At 36.7% G+C, this 19,123-nt stretch overlaps 2 protein-coding genes across 2 annotated transcripts; both read left to right on the top strand.

Annotated features, from left to right (window-relative positions):
- The first annotated feature begins 6,633 nt into the window (after window positions 1-6,633).
- On the top strand, window positions 6,634-12,865 carry LOC106080274 (uncharacterized). The gene is made up of 2 exons (XM_013241620.2): window positions 6,634-6,844; window positions 9,843-12,865. The coding sequence occupies exons 1-2, from the start codon at window positions 6,778-6,780 to the stop codon at window positions 10,763-10,765; spliced, it is 990 nt and encodes a 329-aa protein (XP_013097074.2). The 5' UTR covers window positions 6,634-6,777; the 3' UTR covers window positions 10,766-12,865.
- A 456-nt stretch (window positions 12,866-13,321) lies between these two features.
- Window positions 13,322-17,399, top strand: LOC129923503 (uncharacterized). The gene is made up of 2 exons (XM_056014787.1): window positions 13,322-14,391; window positions 15,734-17,399. Exons 1-2 carry the CDS (start codon window positions 14,328-14,330, stop codon window positions 16,582-16,584), a joined length of 915 nt encoding a protein of 304 aa, XP_055870762.1. The 5' UTR covers window positions 13,322-14,327; the 3' UTR covers window positions 16,585-17,399.
- The last annotated feature ends 1,724 nt before the right edge of the window (window positions 17,400-19,123 follow it).

Here is a 19,123-nt window from a genome sequence, read left to right as displayed (position 1 = left end):
CTTCTAGTTCTTTATTTGACTTCTAGTTCATTACATTTTCTTGCAACTACGTAAATCAGATTTTCAAGGGCCTTTTTTTTAGTTTTGGTGAAAGTTTACCGTGAAAGACGGACAGACAGACACTACACAAAACTAATAGTGTTTTTTCCCCCTACACGGGGTAGCTAACAAAAAAACATTGACCCAAAACGACATCTTTAATGAGCGCCAATATGACATCTACTTGGGTTATTGAACAAACTTTTGTAGGCAGGTAGGTATTAGGTATCCAACACATTTTCGTAGGTTGGGAGGTAGCCAACACATTTCGTAGATTGGTAGCCAACACATGTTCGTAGGTAGGTAGGTAGCCAACACATTTTTGTAGGTTGGTAGGTATCCAACATATTTCGTTGGTAAATAGCCAATACATTTTTGTAGGTAGGTAGGTAGACAACACATTTTCGCAGGTAGGTAGGTAGACAACACATTTTCGCAGGTAGGTAGGTAGACAACACATTTTCGCAGGTAGGTAGGTAGACAACACATTTTCGCAGGTAGGTAGGTAGACAACACATTTTCGCAGGTAGGTAGGTAGACAACACATTTTCGCAGGTAGGTAGGTAGCCAACACATTTTCGTAAGTAGGTAGGTAGCCAACACATTTTCGTAGGTAGGTAGGTAGCCAACAAAGTCAAAAAACAAATTGTAGTTTCGGCGAAGAACATACCTCCAAGATACATATAACAAGAATCACATAAAGGAGATCCTTCTGTGCTGATCGCCCAGTTATTCCCATCAAATTATGGCGCCTTTGCTAAAGTCATGAAAAAATAAGAGAAACACATTTTAGTATGACTCTTAGCTATGGTGTAGCTAAGTACTTGTGGACCCGTGCACAATAATGTGATATTTGGCCGCCTACCCCAGGATGAGGGAGACAGAAACCAAATAGAATCAACCTCCAGGTATCAGTATATATATATATATAAGACAATGAAATGCATGTATCACAATTATTTACAAGCTATTCAGAAACGACTACTAAAACATCAATACAATAAAACGAGCCGTTACACACATTACGTGTTCATAAAAACATGCGAGATGTCAAAAATACTATTTAAAAAATGTTTATAAAAGGGAACGAACTGCACATTTACAGTTCTATCTCAATACTGGAATATATATATCAAACAAAATTAATGGATTACCATTAATTAATTACTTTTTTATATTGATTTGTGTTTGGTTAGATACAATAAATAATTGTGCGAAGTTTTAAATTGAGCCGAGAAAGAAAAGTGACAGAAACAACGTGTGCAAAATTTGTACCAAACAGACAGACAGACAGATTTGATATAAGCTTTGTAATTATAAACGATTATCTTTTAATGACTCTGTAAGCAACACTTAGTTATGGGTTCGCGCGCAGTCAGCCCCCTTCTCGCTCAGGAAAGATTCGAACAAACAGATAGAAGACGAAGCAAAATCACGCGATAAAATACGAGATGTCAACGTCTCTGTGTAAGTCGTCAAGCTTCACGGCCTAATTACCATTTATAACTTATGCAGTAGACCAAATCCACGTGACAGTAGTGTGAACAATTTCATAACCAACTCAGGCATCAACGTTTCTTGGCTGACATAGAAGAGAGCACCTGGTTGCATGCGGCCTCAGAACGAGACAGCTGGAGGTCACTCACGAAGGCCGCGGGATACACATTTGAGACCAAAAGAAAATCCGCTGCCGAGGACAAACGCGGAAGGCGAAAAGAAAATCTAAATCGACCACCTGCGAACAATGGTTACGCTTGCTCTGGATGTGGTAAAATATGTAGGTCGGAGGGACAGATGCATATACATGTACGAACTGTGGCAAACTCTGCCGCTAGTCAATTGGCTTGATCAGTCACTCCAGATCCTGCCCCATCTCAAGACGAAACTAAACCCAGTGACTCATCTGGGCTCTTTCATTGTCTTTAGAGACAGATGGGGTTATATATTGTGATGTTGCTTGTTCAGGCTGTCTTGAGGTCAACTATGGATGACTGTTGATTTTCAACCAATTACTCTGCAAGCGTTTGGGTATTATTGTTCGGGTGTATTCCGTGTAGTTGATCAACAATCCAGACAAAACAAACACATCGGTTTTAACTAGTGAAGAGATATAGTCAACGCTGATGAACACTTATCATATATTTATTCTAAGAAAAGGCCACAGTAAAAGTCTCTGTCACTAAACACGTCGTTACCCTGGAGGATTATATCGCTAACTGATTTTCCGGTCTCTAACCCAACATATCCCAAACGTCACTAGTCCCGTTCAATATGCGTCTTCTTTGGTGCGTCGCTAAATAACTAATCTGCATTCAATATCTGCATTCAATATCTGCATTCAACGTCTGCATCCAATATCTGCATTCAATATCTGCATTCAATATATGCATTCAACGTCTGCATTCAACATCTGCATTCAATATCTGCATTCAATATATGCATTCAATATCTGCATTCAATATCTGCATCCAATATCTGCATTCAATATCTGCATCCAATATCTGCATTCAATATCTGCATTCAGTATCTGCATTCAATATCTGCATTCAATATCTGCATTCAATATCTGCATTCAACATCGGAAAGAGGGGGGGGGGGGCGCAATGTGTACAGAAAGGTTGGTGTGTGGGATTTATCCTGTTAAGATTATAATGTTAATGTGTACTGCTCTTAGTTGGAAAATTGTAAATTGCTCTTTGCGGAAATTGTTATTGTCCAGTTTATTTGGCTTGGTCATTTCTTTGTACATAGTTCGGACTGAGCCCCAAGTCAATGTTAGCCACCAATCACAGAGGAATGGCTCAACCAATGGGCATTAACATTGGGGTAAGTAAAATCCATATTTTCGATTGTCTTAAGCGACCCCTGACAAATTGTTAACTGACCCCACCCCCGACAGGGGGTCGCGAACCACAGGTTGAGAACCTCTGTGAAAAAACTATGACCCAAAAAATGTTAAGTTAATCTACAGAAAAGAGGAGATAACTTTAAACAAGTAAAATACTCCTTTTCTGCAGTAATCTTTCGTATCTAGATGCTTTGAAGTTTTACGTAATAATAATAACAATGATAATAAGGCTTGTCTTCAAGGCCGAAGATAAGCGGTATTTACCTGCGCGAGCCAATTATCACAGTATTTTTGGATGATAAACGGTTCTAAAGGACTTTATCATTATGTAGCAATGAGTTGAAACATTCAATACGTGACAAAACAATAGCGACCGATTTAAATTATACAGGCCTATCTGGTCGTGCGTTGTTATGCGCACTGGACAGTCGTTTGGTAGTCTCAATGGTCCCGGGTTCATACCCTGCCCGTACCATTCCCCGTCGTCCTGCGGGAGGTTTGGACTAGGAAGTAAATGATCTGGAACATCCGTAGAACATTCAAAACATGTACTACAAACTAACATACATAAACATAGTATATTTTAACAGTGACAGAAAAAGAACTTTATATTGCACTAAGCCTCGAATTCTATACATTTCAATAACAGAGAATGAAGTCAGTGGCGTTGCTAATGGGGTGCGCTCGCCATCGGATGACACCGAGCCTAGCGAGGACGTTGAATGCAGATATTGAATGCAGATATTGAATGCAGATATTGAATGCAGATGTTGAATGCAGATGTTGAATGCAGATATTGAATGCAGATATTGAATGCAGATATTGAATGCAGATATTGAATGCAGATATTGAATGCAGATGTTGAATGCAGATATTGAATGCAGATATTGAATGCAGATATTGAATGCAGATATTGAATGCAGATATTGAATGCAGATATTGAATGCAGATATTGAATGCAGATATTGAATGCAGATATTGAATGCAGATATTGAATGCAGATATTGAATGCAGATATTGGATGCAGATGTTGAATGCAGATATTGAATGCAGATATTGAATGCAGATATTGAATGCAGATATTGAATGCAGATATTGAATGCAGATATTGAATGCAGATGTTGAATGCAGATATTGAATGCAGATATTGAATGCAGATATTGAATGCAGATATTGAATGCAGATATTGAATGCAGATATTGAATGCAGATGTTGAATGCAGATATTGAATGCAGATATTGAATGCAGATATTGAATGCAGATATTGAATGCAGATATTGAATGCAGATATTGAATGCAGATATTGAATGCAGATATTGGATGCAGATGTTGAATGCAGATATTGAATGCAGATATTGAATGCAGATATTGAATGCAGATATTGAATGCAGATATTGAATGCAGATATTGAATGCAGATATTGAATGCAGATATTGGATGCAGATATTGAATGCAGATATTGAATGCATATATTGGATGCAGATATTGAATGCAGATATTGGATGCAGATATTGAATGCAGATATTGAATGCAGATATTGGATGCAGATTTTGAATGCAGATATTGAATGCAGATATTGAATGCAGATATTGAATGCAGATATTGAATGCAGATATTGATTGCAGATATTGAATGCAGATATTGAATGCAGATATTGAATGCAGATATTGATTTAAAGTTATCTCCTCTTTTCTGTAGATTAACTTAACATTTTTTGGATCATAGTTTTTTCACAGAGGTTCTCAACCTGTGGTTCGCGACCCCCTGTCGGGGGTGGGGTCAGTTAACAATTTGTCAGGGGTCGCTTAAGACAATCGAAAATATGGATTTTACTTACCCCAATGTTAATGCCCATTGGTTGAGCCATTCCTCTGTGATTGGTGGCTAACATTGACTTGGGCTCAGTCCGAACTATGTACAAAGAAATGACCAAGCCAAATATACTGGACAATAACAATTTTCGCAAAGAGCAATTTACAATTTTCCAACTAAGAGCAGTACACCTTTACATTATAATCTTAACAGGATAAATCCCACACACCCACCTTTCTGTAGACACTGCGTCCCCCCCCCCTCATTACGAAACTGTAAATTATATCCTCTTTTAATGCCCACATTTAATTCACCCTAGGCAGACCCTACTACCACTACGTAATCATCTTACTTTTTTTGAAATAACGTCTATATGATATAAGTATTCCAAGATAAGATAAGAGACAGCCCAACATAGCCGACACTCAGCAGGGCAGTGTAGAATAATTGAAAACAAACAGCACGGTGTTTTTCCTTGGCGCAGAGTGCAAGAGAGCCTGCAGCTTAGAAGCTGACAGCAAAGCGCAGGCTAGAAGAAGAAACATATCGTCTGATAATGTTACAGAAAAAAAAAAGTAATGTTTTAGACTTACATAAGGATAGCTGCCTTGTCGTACGGCTTGCGCTCTTGAATGTCGCTTGGTCGTCTCGATGGTCGCGGGTTCAAACCCTGCCCGCTGCCATCCCCCGTCGACCTGCGGGAGGTTTGGACTAGGATGTAGATTCTCTTTAACTCTGAAAGAATATCCGAAACATGTAAAACATTCTAGAAACTAATGACTAAGACTGCTTTATTGATCCTTACGGTAATTTTTTGTGATTACTAGGACTCTTTCCTCATATAACAACAACACTACAGAAACATGGCTGCCTGGTCGTGCTGTTTGCGCGCTGGACTGTCGTTTGGATTTATCGATGGTCCCGGGTTCGAACCCTGCCCGCTCCCATCCCCCGTCGTCCTGCGGAAGGTTTGGACTAGGAAGTAAACTATCTTCAACTCTGAAGGCACATCCGAAACATGTCAAACATTTTACAAACATTCACGTAAATAGAACAAACACAACATACAGAGTTCATTGAGCGACTACACACATATATCTTGGTCCTTTTCATGTTTCTTGATCAACGAGTGGCGTTGATATAGTCTGACCGAGTGAGGAACGAACAAGTTTTTGTACCGCTTGGTTCTAGTCTTCATAGATAGATGTCGCCCAATTAGACATAACTGTAGACCTGACAAATAGAAAACTTTAGGTCACTTCATCCCCGGTCATTTCATCCCCGGTCACTTTATCCCCAGTCATTTCATCCCCTGGTCACTTCATCTCCCGGTCACTTCATCCCCGGTTATTTCATCCCCTGGTCACTTCATCCCCCGGTCATTTCATCCCCGGTTATTTCATCTCCCGGTCATTTCATCTCCTGGTCACTTCATCCCCGGTCATTTCATCCCCTGGTCACTTCATCCCCGCCGGTCACTTCATCCCCGGTCATTTCATCCCCAATGATGAAGTGACCGGGGATGAAATGACCGGTCACAAAATAATAAGCCGTGTGATCTAGACTTACAAGACAATGCCCAACGTTTTCCTGAACATTAATTTATTAAATCCTTGAATCAATAACGTCATACATCGGTGATTCCCGAAAGTGATGATCCTTTCAAAACCGATGCAGGGTCTAGACCTAGATTTAGTCTCTATCCAAATTTACATTAATTTATTTTTACTTTGAAAAATTAGAGGTATTATAATATCATCACATGAAATAAATATAATTTGGGCAAATTTTCTGACCTAGAGACCCGATTCAACCTTTAACCTTTAAACAAAATGCTCATTATACTTTCAGTATGATGATGGTGTCAGCAGTAATCAGACAAGCATTATGCCAACATATTTGTTTATAGATAAACTAGTTAAAATAAGATCGAACGTCACTCTTAATAACCTCGCAATGTATGTATTGTATATATAAATTCACAGGACTATCTGCAGCATATAACAAACGTATCGAATAACTGAGTTCACTGTATTGTTATAACTTTCACTCAATTATTTAAATATATATATATCAATATGTGGAGGTATTTAGCCGTACCTGTCTTAATTATGTGTACAGCTGTTACTGTACAAGAGTCAAACGGTAAGTGTTCAAATGATCTGTTCTATATGGTTGATGTTCTTGATGTAGTAACTGTAGTTCCTGTGGTGGGTACTGGTAATGTTATCCCATTCATGTTATTTGATGTGCATTAGGATGGTGATTAGTTGATTTGGATTATACGTTGATTAGGTTTCCATGGTACTGAAGTTGATATGGTAATGAAGTTGATATGGTGATGAAGTTGATATGGTAATGAAGTTGATATTGCAATGAAGTTGATATGTCAATGAAGTTGATATGGTAATAAAGTTGATATGGTAATGAAGTAGATATGGTAATAAAGTTGATATGGTAATGAAGTTGATATGGTGATGAAGTTGATATGGTGATGAAGTTGATGTAGTAATAAAATTGATATGGTAATAAATCGATATGGTAATAAAGTTGATATGGTAATAAAGTTGATATGGTAATAAAGTTGATATGATAAAAAAGTTGATATGGTAAAAAAGTTGATATGGTAATATAGTTGATATGGTAAAAAAAGTTGATATGGTAATAAAGTTGATATGGTAATGAAGTTGATATGTTTGAGATTGATAGAAAAAGATCTGTTGACATTTTTTCTCCATTCTTCTGTCTTTCTGCCTTGGATAGAATTTCTGTCAATGACAGGCTTGTCCATTCCATGTTGTTTTCCCATCGCTTTCTCTGTCTGACTCTTCTTCCTTTCCCTGGTACTGTTCCTTGAAGAAAGGTCTTTGAGAGCCCTGAGAACCTTCTGATATAGAGTAGAGTTTGCGTTGATGACACTAGTTTCCAAGTCATTGTGGGGGTCCAATAACTGTATTAATCCCGTTTCTCATCACTTCATTTGTCGGTCTTTATAAGTGATAGTCAGGATCTTTCTGTAGAATCTCAATTCCATTGACAGTAACCTCCTCTCTAGATCTGCAGCCAGCGTCCAATATTCGTAAGCATATAAAAATCTGGCAACGCATCAGTCTGATTTTAGCGTCGAGGTCAATGCCTTTTATTTTCCAAATGTTTTGAGTTTTGCAAGTGCTGTGGACTGTGCAATTCTGGCCACTAGTTCAAGTGTGGTTCTTTTATCTAAGACGATAGCTACGAGGTATTTAAAAACTACTGACACTAGTCAGCTTTTCATCTCCAATGCTAGAGTCCCTTTTAACGACCTGTTGTCTATTGGTCATAATTTGTGTTTTTTTTTTCAGAATTTGGATACTAATGTTAATGTTGAAGTACACCGCACTAGTGGCCTGCTTGTAGAAATTCTGGATTACTTTTATTATGTTTTGATTTACATAGTACTTTCCATTGTCGCTCTATGCATTATGTTCATTATTCTTGCTCGTAACGTAAATCTCTAGATTAAAGGAGTTATATAGAATACGAAATAAGCAGAACTCGTAAAGTTTTGAATAATGAAATAATTCAAGTCAAATCAATCAACTGTGTATAGTTTGAGGTCTGTGATAATAATATTTTTTTTATCGTTTTTAACTTCGAATCTCATTGGAAATATCGCAGGACCTCAGTGATTAATTATTATAATTGAATTGAATTAGGTGACAACGTGAATGTGTAATCGAAGGCGTTAAAACACACAAATACTCCAAACAGCTCCATTAACAAACCAAGAATCGATACCCAGTATTGGGAGAAAGCTAGCTCTTGGTTGCTCCTGTTGACGCGGAGTGGTAAGTATTGATGTTTCACAAGAGAATATCTGACAGCGAATACGTAAAAGACAACAGAGCACAAGCAAGCGATCTATGCATGTTTTGAATCTAATTGGATTTTCAAAGCGAAGATATTCGCGTTCCATGAAAATAAGATTGCGCTCATCTTTTGTCAAGAAAAAGGAATTAATTGTATACAAGTTCAATAGCTGACTTATAGCATGTAGCAAATGATTGCACATTGTTATCTTCTTATCTTTTAACTAGCAGAACTCCTCTGTTTGGGACCCCTTCAACTCAAGAAAACATTAAGAAACTCTAACAAACACAAAATAGAGCAGTGAGATTCATAACAAACCAATATTCACATTTGACTAGAGTAGCACCTTTAGTAAAATCACTAAATTTAGAAAGCCTTCAGGACAGAAGACTCAAAAGTAAAGTAGCAATTATACATAAAACACTGAACCATATTCTTCAAATACAAAAACAAAATTTAATTAAATACTCAGAAAGACACAAAGATAAAGGCACATTTCTCGTCTCATATGCTAGGACAAATTTGTACAAATATTCCTTCTTCCCTAGTGCTGTCAGAGCATGGAGTGGGTTGCCTGAGCTAGCCAGGAAAACCAGTGACTTGGCAGAATTCAAGTCATTGGTTAATGTGCATGACTAAATGCATGACGCGTAGGACGTAATCATCTTCTTTTTTTGAAGTAACGTAATCATCTTCTTTTTTAAAGTAACGTCTGTATTATATAAGATAAGATAGAACCTACTTCAAAAGAGAAGATAATAAGTGTGTCAATCAGTGACTTAAACTAAGCCAAGTCGTTGGTTTTCTTGGCTGACTCAAGCAACCCATTCCATTCTCTAATAAAGCTAGGGAAGAAAAACCATTGTACGAATTAGTTCTAACATAGGAAATAAAAAACCTGTCTCTATCTGTATGTGTTTATGAGTATTTTTTTGTAGGTTATTATTTTTTTTATTAATAAAATATTGGTCATTGTTTTATGTATTATTGCTACTTAAATGTTTATTCTTCTATCCTAAAGTGTCGCTAAATTGAGTGATTCTACTAATGGTTTTATTCAAATCAAATGTAAATATTTCTTTGTTATTAATCTCACAGCTCTATTTTGCGTTTGTGCTTCTGCTTTATTTTTTTTGTTGCTAATAGCTATTCAGAGGATTAAAGTTGATTGCAGTATTAAAGATGATTACGAAAACCTAGTTGCTACCTACATATTTTCCTTATTAAAAACTATATTTCTATCGTAGCATTATTAGTAGTATTCATTAAAAAAATATCTTTATGTTTGATTCAGGTTCCTCCCAGCTGAAACTCGAGTCAAGTCCTGGAGTGATTCATCCGATTTTCACCAAGAAGTTTCATCTTCATTGTTCTGTGCAAAATAAAAACTGGCGAGCAAAAGTTAAAGAAACCACAGTGAAAGAAGTCGAAAGCACTTCTGACCAGCCATTGTGGAATGACGTAGATCTAAAGAGCCCACAGGAAGCAAAAAGCACTATGTCACAAGAGAAAGCTGACTTTTCACAGCTGCTGTCATTGGTTGTGACCAAACTCGACCCGGACACTGACACCAACGTCACCATAGCCAGCGTCACTGGATGCGATGATCCGGTCATAGAGAAAGCATTTCTTGACCTTGTGGAGGTGGAAGGGAGCTCTGAAGGGTCGCCAAGAGACGGAGAACAGGGTTACCTCACCTTGACCTGGGATAGGCCGGTAGGCAGCGATGCTGGCTCCTTTACTTGTGAGGCTTACGCTTTGAATAAAGAAAAACACCCGGTGTCACTCTATGCTTCTGTTGACGTTGAGACAGTTGAAACCACAATCCCTGACCTGGTGGAGTATGTTCTCTTGACGGACAAGTATATATTTGATCTTAAAAGCAAGATAGCTGATATCAGCGAGGAAATGAAAAGTGTAACTTTAGAAAATAAACAAATTTCAGACAAAATGAAGACACTTAAAAAGGGTAGTGTTCAGACGGGTACAGTGGCTTGCGGCACCGATAAGGTCACTTTTTCACCTGCTTTTAATAGCACCCCTACGGTGTTTACTTCATTAAATACTTTCTCAGCGACTTTGTACAGCCACAATTCTTATTCTATGTCAATGTCTATGTCAATGTCAGTAATTAGTGTCACAAAATCAAATTTTGTCACCAGTTGTAGTTCTAATTATAATTCTGCTATTTTTAGCTGGATAGCCTTCGATGTTTAAACATTGGTAGATGTACTGTTTATATGTTTCTAATATTGTAACCATTTACAGAATTAGTAATATTCATATGTTTGTTATGTAGAAGATATTTATTAGTTTCTGAATTTATCACATCTTTAATAATCGTTAACTTGGTTGTGTAAAAGTGCATTTCTTATTAAACGCAAGTTTCTTATTCCATACGCTAGGACAGACTTTCACAAGTGCTTCGTCTTCCTTGATCATGGAATATTCAGGTAATTAATAGAGGCATAGGTCTATGTTCTATGGATTGCAGTTCTATCTTTAAACGTTAAAAATCCCTTTCAGACCTTTCAGACCATGCGGTCTATGGGACATATGATGTAAAGGTCATCTGTTTCTGTGGCCCACGGTTAACGTGTCTCGTGACCAACAGAATGAACAGCCGCCTTTACTTTTCTCCAACTAATATCAGGTACTCATTATAGCTGGCTAGAGTCAGTGGCGCCATAAGCATCCCAAAATTAAACATCAAAGTCTTCACCAGGATTCGGACCCATGACAATCCGATTCGTAAGCTAACCCAAGCTTTACAACTCAGATCGCAAACATTTTATGCATTACTGCATTGAATTTACACAAGGGAGCTAACCAAACTAAAGAGAACAAAATCATCACTGATATGAGAGTGGTGGCAAATGAATGCTGTTCAAAAGACTTCCAAGCTGTATAAATGCCGTTTTTCTTTTGTATTCATTTGTTTTTATTTCATTACATATCTGAATGTTAATTAGTAGAGACCGTCACATGTCCACAACATAAATTGGATCCGAGCGAACTGGCATGCTATAGAATGGGGGACGCTCTTTTCACATTTATTAAGAATAAATAAACAAATACAAATATAAAAAAAAATAAAAAGTAAAGTTCCCCTTTCAGACCTTGCGATCTATGGGGCAGATGATGTTAAGGTCATCTGTTTCTTAGGCCAACGGTTAACCAGCAGGGTGTTATGTGGCCAGCACAACGACCAACCGCCTTTTACTTTCCCCAACTAAAGTCAGGTACTCATTAGGGTTGGGTAAACTCAGGGGCTCCCTAAAAATCCCGAAATTCAAAATCCCAGTGTTCACCGAGATTCGAAACCAAGACCTCAGGTTCGGAAGCCAAGCGTTTAACCACTCGACCACCGCGCCCACAAATATAAAAAAATGATTTCATATATAACTCCAGGGGCGGACTGGGTGTCCAAATCGGCCCGTGCATTTCTATACAATCCCGCCCACTAATTATATACCATATGATGAGTATCGAATTTGAGGTCTACCTGTCCTCAAAATGTTTATGTGAAGTTTGATAATTTCTTGATATTCATGCATACAGTGAACTCTATATAATTATGGAAATATAGGCCTTACGTTGCTTTTCAATCTATAAGTATGTAGGCCCTACAAGGATGAAGCCTACTTGAAGCACTATGAATGAAGGCTATTACATTATTTCGGAAAAATGTTAGATTAAAATAGTATTACACTGCAATGTCTGGGAGATACCTTTTTTAAACACGACGCTCAGAGGATATTTTAGAAAAGAATTATAAAACCTTTAACAATTTGTTACTGGCATCCATGCCCTTTTGGTGACCCTACCGGCCCATTTTGGTTCCGGCCCACAGGGCATTTGCTAGAATGAACATATAGCCATTCCGCCCCTGTATGCGTATCTGTGTGTGTATAATGAAATGAAACAAAAATACTTAAGAAAATGACAATAAAGTCATGAAAGATGCCTTTCTAAAACACTCACTATTCTTAATGATAACCTGCACCCATTAAACCACTGTTACATAAGATCTGAACGAAGTGGTCGTCTCCTTTCTATTAGGACTAAAACAGAAAGATTTAAAAACTTCTTCATCCCGCTGTCGGTCAGAGTGTTACAAGATCAGCTGTCGTCATCGAGAAGTGCATAGAAGTCTAATTCATAAAGCGCTGGATGTGAATGTGTATGTGTTTCGTGTGTGAATGTTGTTCGTATTTGCATCTATACTGTTATTGTTACAGTAGTTACGCTGAGGTTGTAAATTGTAGTCAAACTGAATTTCCATTTGATTGGATCAATACAAATTATCTTATCTTATCTTATCTTATCTTATCTTATGAGCTGGACATAGAAAATGTTACATTTTGGAGAAAAAATATTACTACTGCGAGAGATCATGAATGGAAAGGGAAATAGTTGAAACGATTTTGTCAGTATCATTGACACAGTCTCCATCGAAAGTTGTTGTTTTTACGTAGACCAACATTTTACTCTACAATAGAAACTAGCTGAGGACGATGATCTATTGCAGGGGTTCTCAACCTGTGGATCGCGACCCCCTTGGGGGCTCGATTGACCATTTGCCAGGGGTCGCCTAAGACCATTGAAAATATGGATGGGTATTGTCTATTCTTCTATTGCCGTATGTGTGTGTGTGGGGGGGGGGGGGTAGCGGCAGAGTGGGGGATTGTATAAAGGGGTCGCCGAGCTTAAAAGGTTGAGAACCGCTGATCTATTGGCAGAACGAGTTCGCTAGTCTAATAATTATTTTTGTTTTGTCTCGTCGTCAGTCAAGACGTAATTATCTTTTTTTTATGAAGTAACGTCTGTTATATATAAGATAAGATAAGAATGCATAAATGAGACATAGGAAATTGTCTTAAATCTTACGAAAATGTGTTTTCACGACATTCTGAATCAACTCGACGTTATATATTCGACATTTTAGAATTGCAAAGTGAATTAAGGAGATAGCAGTCATCTAATTCATAGTTACTAGTTGGAACATTCACTTTCAAAGACTGAAGGATATCCAACAATCTAAGTAATGTCCCTTTTATTAGGAAAGTGTGAAATGTAAATCAGTTTATTATGGTACATCTTTACATGGTATATTTAATTATTGTACGTCTCAATGTGGTACATTTTATTATTCATATTATAGTAGACCTTATTTTCTAATGGTACATCTCATTGTGGTACATATCGTTACGGTACAGCTTATTATGGTACATCGTATTATGGTACATCCTATTATGGTACATCTTATAATGGTACATCTTATTATGGTACATCTTTTTATGGTACATCTCATTGTGGTACATATCGTTACGGTACATCTTATTATGGTACATCGTATTATGGTACATCTTATTATGGTACGGTATTAATGTTAGATTTATTTATCAGTTAGGCCTGCATAGTTATGTACTCTCTAGCCCTCCTGGCACATGTAACTCTGGGACAGAAGACTTATACATGCCAGCTTGGCCAGTTCTGGCCAAACCACAATCAACAACGTGTCGATACCGCATTGAACTGAATCTACATTATTAGCCAATTAAAACAGTGAAAGTTGGTCGTACGATGTAACCTTACAAGGAAAGGACCTAGAAACTGAAAGTGATGGAGCTGCTTGTCATCTAACGCATACACGTTTAAATCTTTTTTTTTTAAATTCCATTCCCGTGGTGCATAGCGCAATGCAGTTTAACTTTCCCACTATGGGCATTAGCAGTTCATTAGGCTAGTGACTACCGAAGATTGATCGCCGCACAGAATGGAAGATCTCTCTCTGCTATTTCTCTTGTCTTTGACATTGGCAGCCTCTTTCGGCTCTAATGGTATGTACCTACAGCAATATGTAATATGATATGTCATAAATTTAGTGTAAATAATTTTACAGCTCTAATGGTATGTACCTACAGCAATATGTAATATGATATGTCATAAATTTAGTGTAAATAATTTTACAGCTCTAATGGTATGTACCTATAGCAATATGTAATATGATATGTCATAAATTTAGTGTAAATAATTTTACAGCTCTAATGGTATGTACCTACAGCAATATGTAATATGATATGTCATAAATTTAGTGTAAATAATTTTACAGCTCTAATGGTATGTACCTACAGCAATATGTAATATGATATGTCGTAAATTTAGTGTCAGATTTTACAACTCTAATGGTATGTACCTGGTATGTAATATATGTCATCAATTTAGTGTCTGATTTTACAGCTCTAATGGTATGTACCTATAGCAATATGTAATATGATATGTCATAAATTTAGTGTCTAATTTTACAGCTCTAATGGTATGTACCTATAGCAATATATAATATATGTCATAAATTTAGTGTCTATAATTTTACAATTTACACATCAAGACAACGTGTGGCTGAGTGATAAAGCACTTGGATTCCGAACCAAAGGGTCCTGGGTTTGATACCTGGTGATTTTTTATTTAAGGATCTTTAGGGCACCTCTGAGTCCGCCCAGCTCTAATGACATTAGTTGGGGAAAAGTAGAGGCGGTTGGTCGTTGTGCTGGCCACATGACACCCTCGTTATCCTTGGGCCTTAGAAACAATTGACCTTTACATCATCTGCCCCATGAAGCGCAAGTTAATTGTATATATGATGACTTCCTGGTTATGTGGTATGCACTCCAAACAGTTAACCTGGTAGTCTCGGGTTCGAACCTTGCCGTGACAGATCTGCAGGAAGTTTAGAACTAAACGGCGAAAAAATAAATTAAATAGCGCAATTTATTTCAAACATAGTGTACTCCAACATCGGGCACACGTTTCGCTATTTCTTCTCTAAATAAATTGTTATGAGTCATGTGCAAGTCCGTCCACCAACTAGAGGCCCTGGGCGGCTGCCTAGTTTGCCTATGCTAAGTCCAGCCCTGGTTCAAAGCCCGTTCTATATCTTCTGGTGGTTCCAACAACGGTTGCCTTCACAAACCACCAGAAGTCATATTAATTATTGGTAATTATTTTTTTGTTGGATATCGAATAAAGGGAAATAACTTCCAAATTCTTGAGAGATATAGTTGTAAGTTAGGAGTTTTTTCCCTTTATATAAGCTTTTTTATGAAGTGTTATATTTTGCTTGTTTCTAGTCAAACAGTTCTTTCAGCGAGAAATTATATTATAAAATTTCTTTACGAATTTCAGAACTATCTACTGTGAAGCTTCAGGCCAAGCCAGGAACCATACACCCTATTCTGACTAAAGTACTCGAACTGAGATGTTCAGTGCAGAATAAGAACTGGGAGTCTCTCGACCAAAGCAAGACAACTCCTACAATACAACATTTCACTTCCCAGCAGTCATTATGGAACGACACGGTCAATTACTTTGACGATTCAAAATTTGAAAGCTCCACTTCTCAAGGTCAGGCGGAATTTTCTCGTCTGCTGACACTGGTCGTGTCAAAGGTCAACAAAGAATCAGGAGAGAATGAAACAATAGCCAGTGTGACCGGATGTGATACTCCCGTGATTGAGAACAAATTTGTGAACACTCTCCAAGTGGTAGGTAGCACTGAAGGCTCACCAGTAGAAGGGGAACAGGGCTACCTAACTTTAACATGGGATAGCCCAGTCGAGAAACATGGCGGCTACTTCATCTGTGAGGCGTTTGCCTTAAACTCCAACAAGCATCCTGTCTCACTCTCAGCTTCTCTTCAAATCAACGCCGTGCAGCCACAAATTTCTGACCTGGTCAATTATATTTCTACACTGGACAGGTACGTCCTTGACCTGAAAGCCAAGGTCACCGAAATGCAGAAAGATCAAAATACCCAGACTGGCAAGTTTCAATGCTACAGTACAACCAGTGTTGACTTTAATCTTCCTTTTAACAATACTCCAAAAGTAATTGTGTCCCCGAGCTCCATTTCATGGGGCTATTCCGAATACTCTACCTACTCCATTTCAATTGAGAGTGTCTCAAACACGGGCTTTGAAGTCCTATGCAGTTATCCCAGGCAATCAATGGAGATCATGTGGCTTGCCATTGTCTAGTGCAGTGTTTATCAAACTTTCTCCTTAACGGAACACTTCGCAAATTCTGAGTATTTACCGGACACTTTGCTTATTTTTTTAGAGAGATCACGTGGTGTCGTTTTAGTTAGGCCTAATTATTGCAGTAGTTTGTGGAACACTATTCAGGCCTCGCGGAACGTTAGGGTACCTCGGAATACAGCTTGAGAAACACTGGTCTAGAGGCTCCATACTAAACCTTGTAACTTATATAATATAAATTATATTATAACAAAATGTCACACTGCAGCTTACTTGATCTAGTCACTCAACACTAATCAGATTTTTATATAATTCAAATAAGTTTCTGTAGAATGGCTATTTCTTTTACTACATAATCGTACAAGGTGTATTGTTGTAACGTAAGATACTTTATCGATATAAGCTTGTATCTTAAATGCCTAAAGTGGTTGACAATTTTTAAGTTAATTTATTTATTTATATAACTATCTCGATACAGATAAAGCAAACAAATAGATCTGCTGGGTATCAAATGTAAATAAAACACTTAAGAAAAATATAAGATCTTTTTTGTTGACTGGCGAACATTTTTTTGGCTTCCCTGTTAATCTGTTAGCTTTGTCAACTTACCTGTTTTAACAAGGCTTATGTCTGTCTGTCTGGTAAAAAAAGCAGTGTGTTAACATTTACACCCATCCTGGGATCAGTTGAAACTTTCCACATTTATTTATTGTACATAACGAAACAAGAATCAATTAAAAAAATCAATCTATTAGTCAATTAAATATTGGCATTAATTAAGTTTGATATTGGTTAAGGGAAATAAATCTCATTGCATTAACATAAATGGCTATAAATATATAGTTGTTTCCCTTATATTAGCTTTTTTAATAAAACGCATTTTTTTTTATTTTGCTTTTTATTCTCCTGGATGATATCTACAATCATTAATTCCATAATACCATTCATTAATACCTTAACATTTATTCCATAATATATATAGAGATCTAACAATATTTCAACACTGATGCTTTCAGCTCCTTTCAGCATTGAGATTGTTAAGTTGCAAGCTATAAGATAGATATGTTACAATACATCCAATCTAATTGTGTAGAAAAACACAGAAATCTAGTAGTAAATTTAATAATATAAAAATCAATTTATGCTATTATGTAATTGTATTTTTCTAATATTTAGTCACATCGTCAATCTATTACTGACACAGCTAAAAGAAATCTTATATCGTCAATCTATTACTGACACAGCTAAAAGAAATCTTATATCGTCAATCTATTACTGACACAGCTAAAAGAAATCTTATATCGTCAATCTATTACTGACACAGCTAAAAGAAATCTTATATCGTCAATCTATTACTGACACAGCTAAAAGAAATCTTATATCGTCAATCTATTACTGACACAGCTAAAAGAAATCTTATATCGTCAATCTATTACTGACACAGCTAAAAGAAATCTTATATCGTCAATCTATTACTGACACAGCTAAAAGAAATCTTATATCGTCAATCTATTACTGACACAGCTAAAAGAAATCTTATGTCGTCAATCTATTACTGACACAGCTAAAAGAAGTCTTATATCGTCAATCTATTACTGACACAGCTAAAAGAAGTCTTAGATCGTCAATCACAGTTTTTTCATTATTGGCAAAAAAAAGTCTTCACAACAATATGAAGGAACATTACATACATTTTCTTACCATAAGATTTTACATCTTTGAAATAGATCTTGACAAACCCTTGTACAACTCTAATTTTGGAGTATTTACAAATAATTCTTTGAGATGATTATTAGATTGAAGTTTAATTAATTGAAGCTGTAAGTTTGACTTACAAAAACAAATTTAATAAAATACTCTGAAAGACACAAAGATAAAGGCACATTCCTCGTCCAATATGCTAGGACAAATTTGTACAAATACTCCTTCTTCCCTAGTGCTATTAGAGCATGGAATGGGTTGCCTGAGCTATCCAGGAAAACCAGTGACTTGGCAGAATTTAAGTCATTGGTTAATATGCATGACTAAATGCATGACGCGTAGGACGTAATCCTCTTCTTTTTTGAAGTAACGTCTGTATTATATAAGATAAGATAAGACTTCAATCCTCCAGAGAAATATCATATATATGTAAGCCTTTTAAGATTTACTGTATATGTCAAGCTGACCTTTACGAAACATAATGTGATGTCTTCACACTCAAATTAAACTAACAGATAATTATTTAACTCACGATCATAATAAAAAAATAAATATATATGTATACATTTCGTCCATCGTAGTTCGATGATGACCATATATACATACACACATCATACATATATATAAAAGTTAAAATAATAACAGGATAACACATTACCGTAATAAAAGTGCATTAAATAGTTCGACTTGTAGTTCCTTAAGATTCTACCTACATGATGTAAAGTAAAATCACACCAAACTAACGGCTTTAACACAAGAAAGTATTTATATCGTCTAGAAATAGAATGACGCTGCCATGCGCATCAGCACTAGCACCAATGATGCCAGAACTGTAGAA

Source organism: Biomphalaria glabrata, chromosome 16 (assembly GCF_947242115.1).
Source record: "Biomphalaria glabrata chromosome 16, xgBioGlab47.1, whole genome shotgun sequence".
Lineage (NCBI taxonomy): Eukaryota > Metazoa > Mollusca > Gastropoda > Planorbidae > Biomphalaria > Biomphalaria glabrata.
This window is presented reverse-complemented; position numbering and strand designations above follow the sequence as displayed.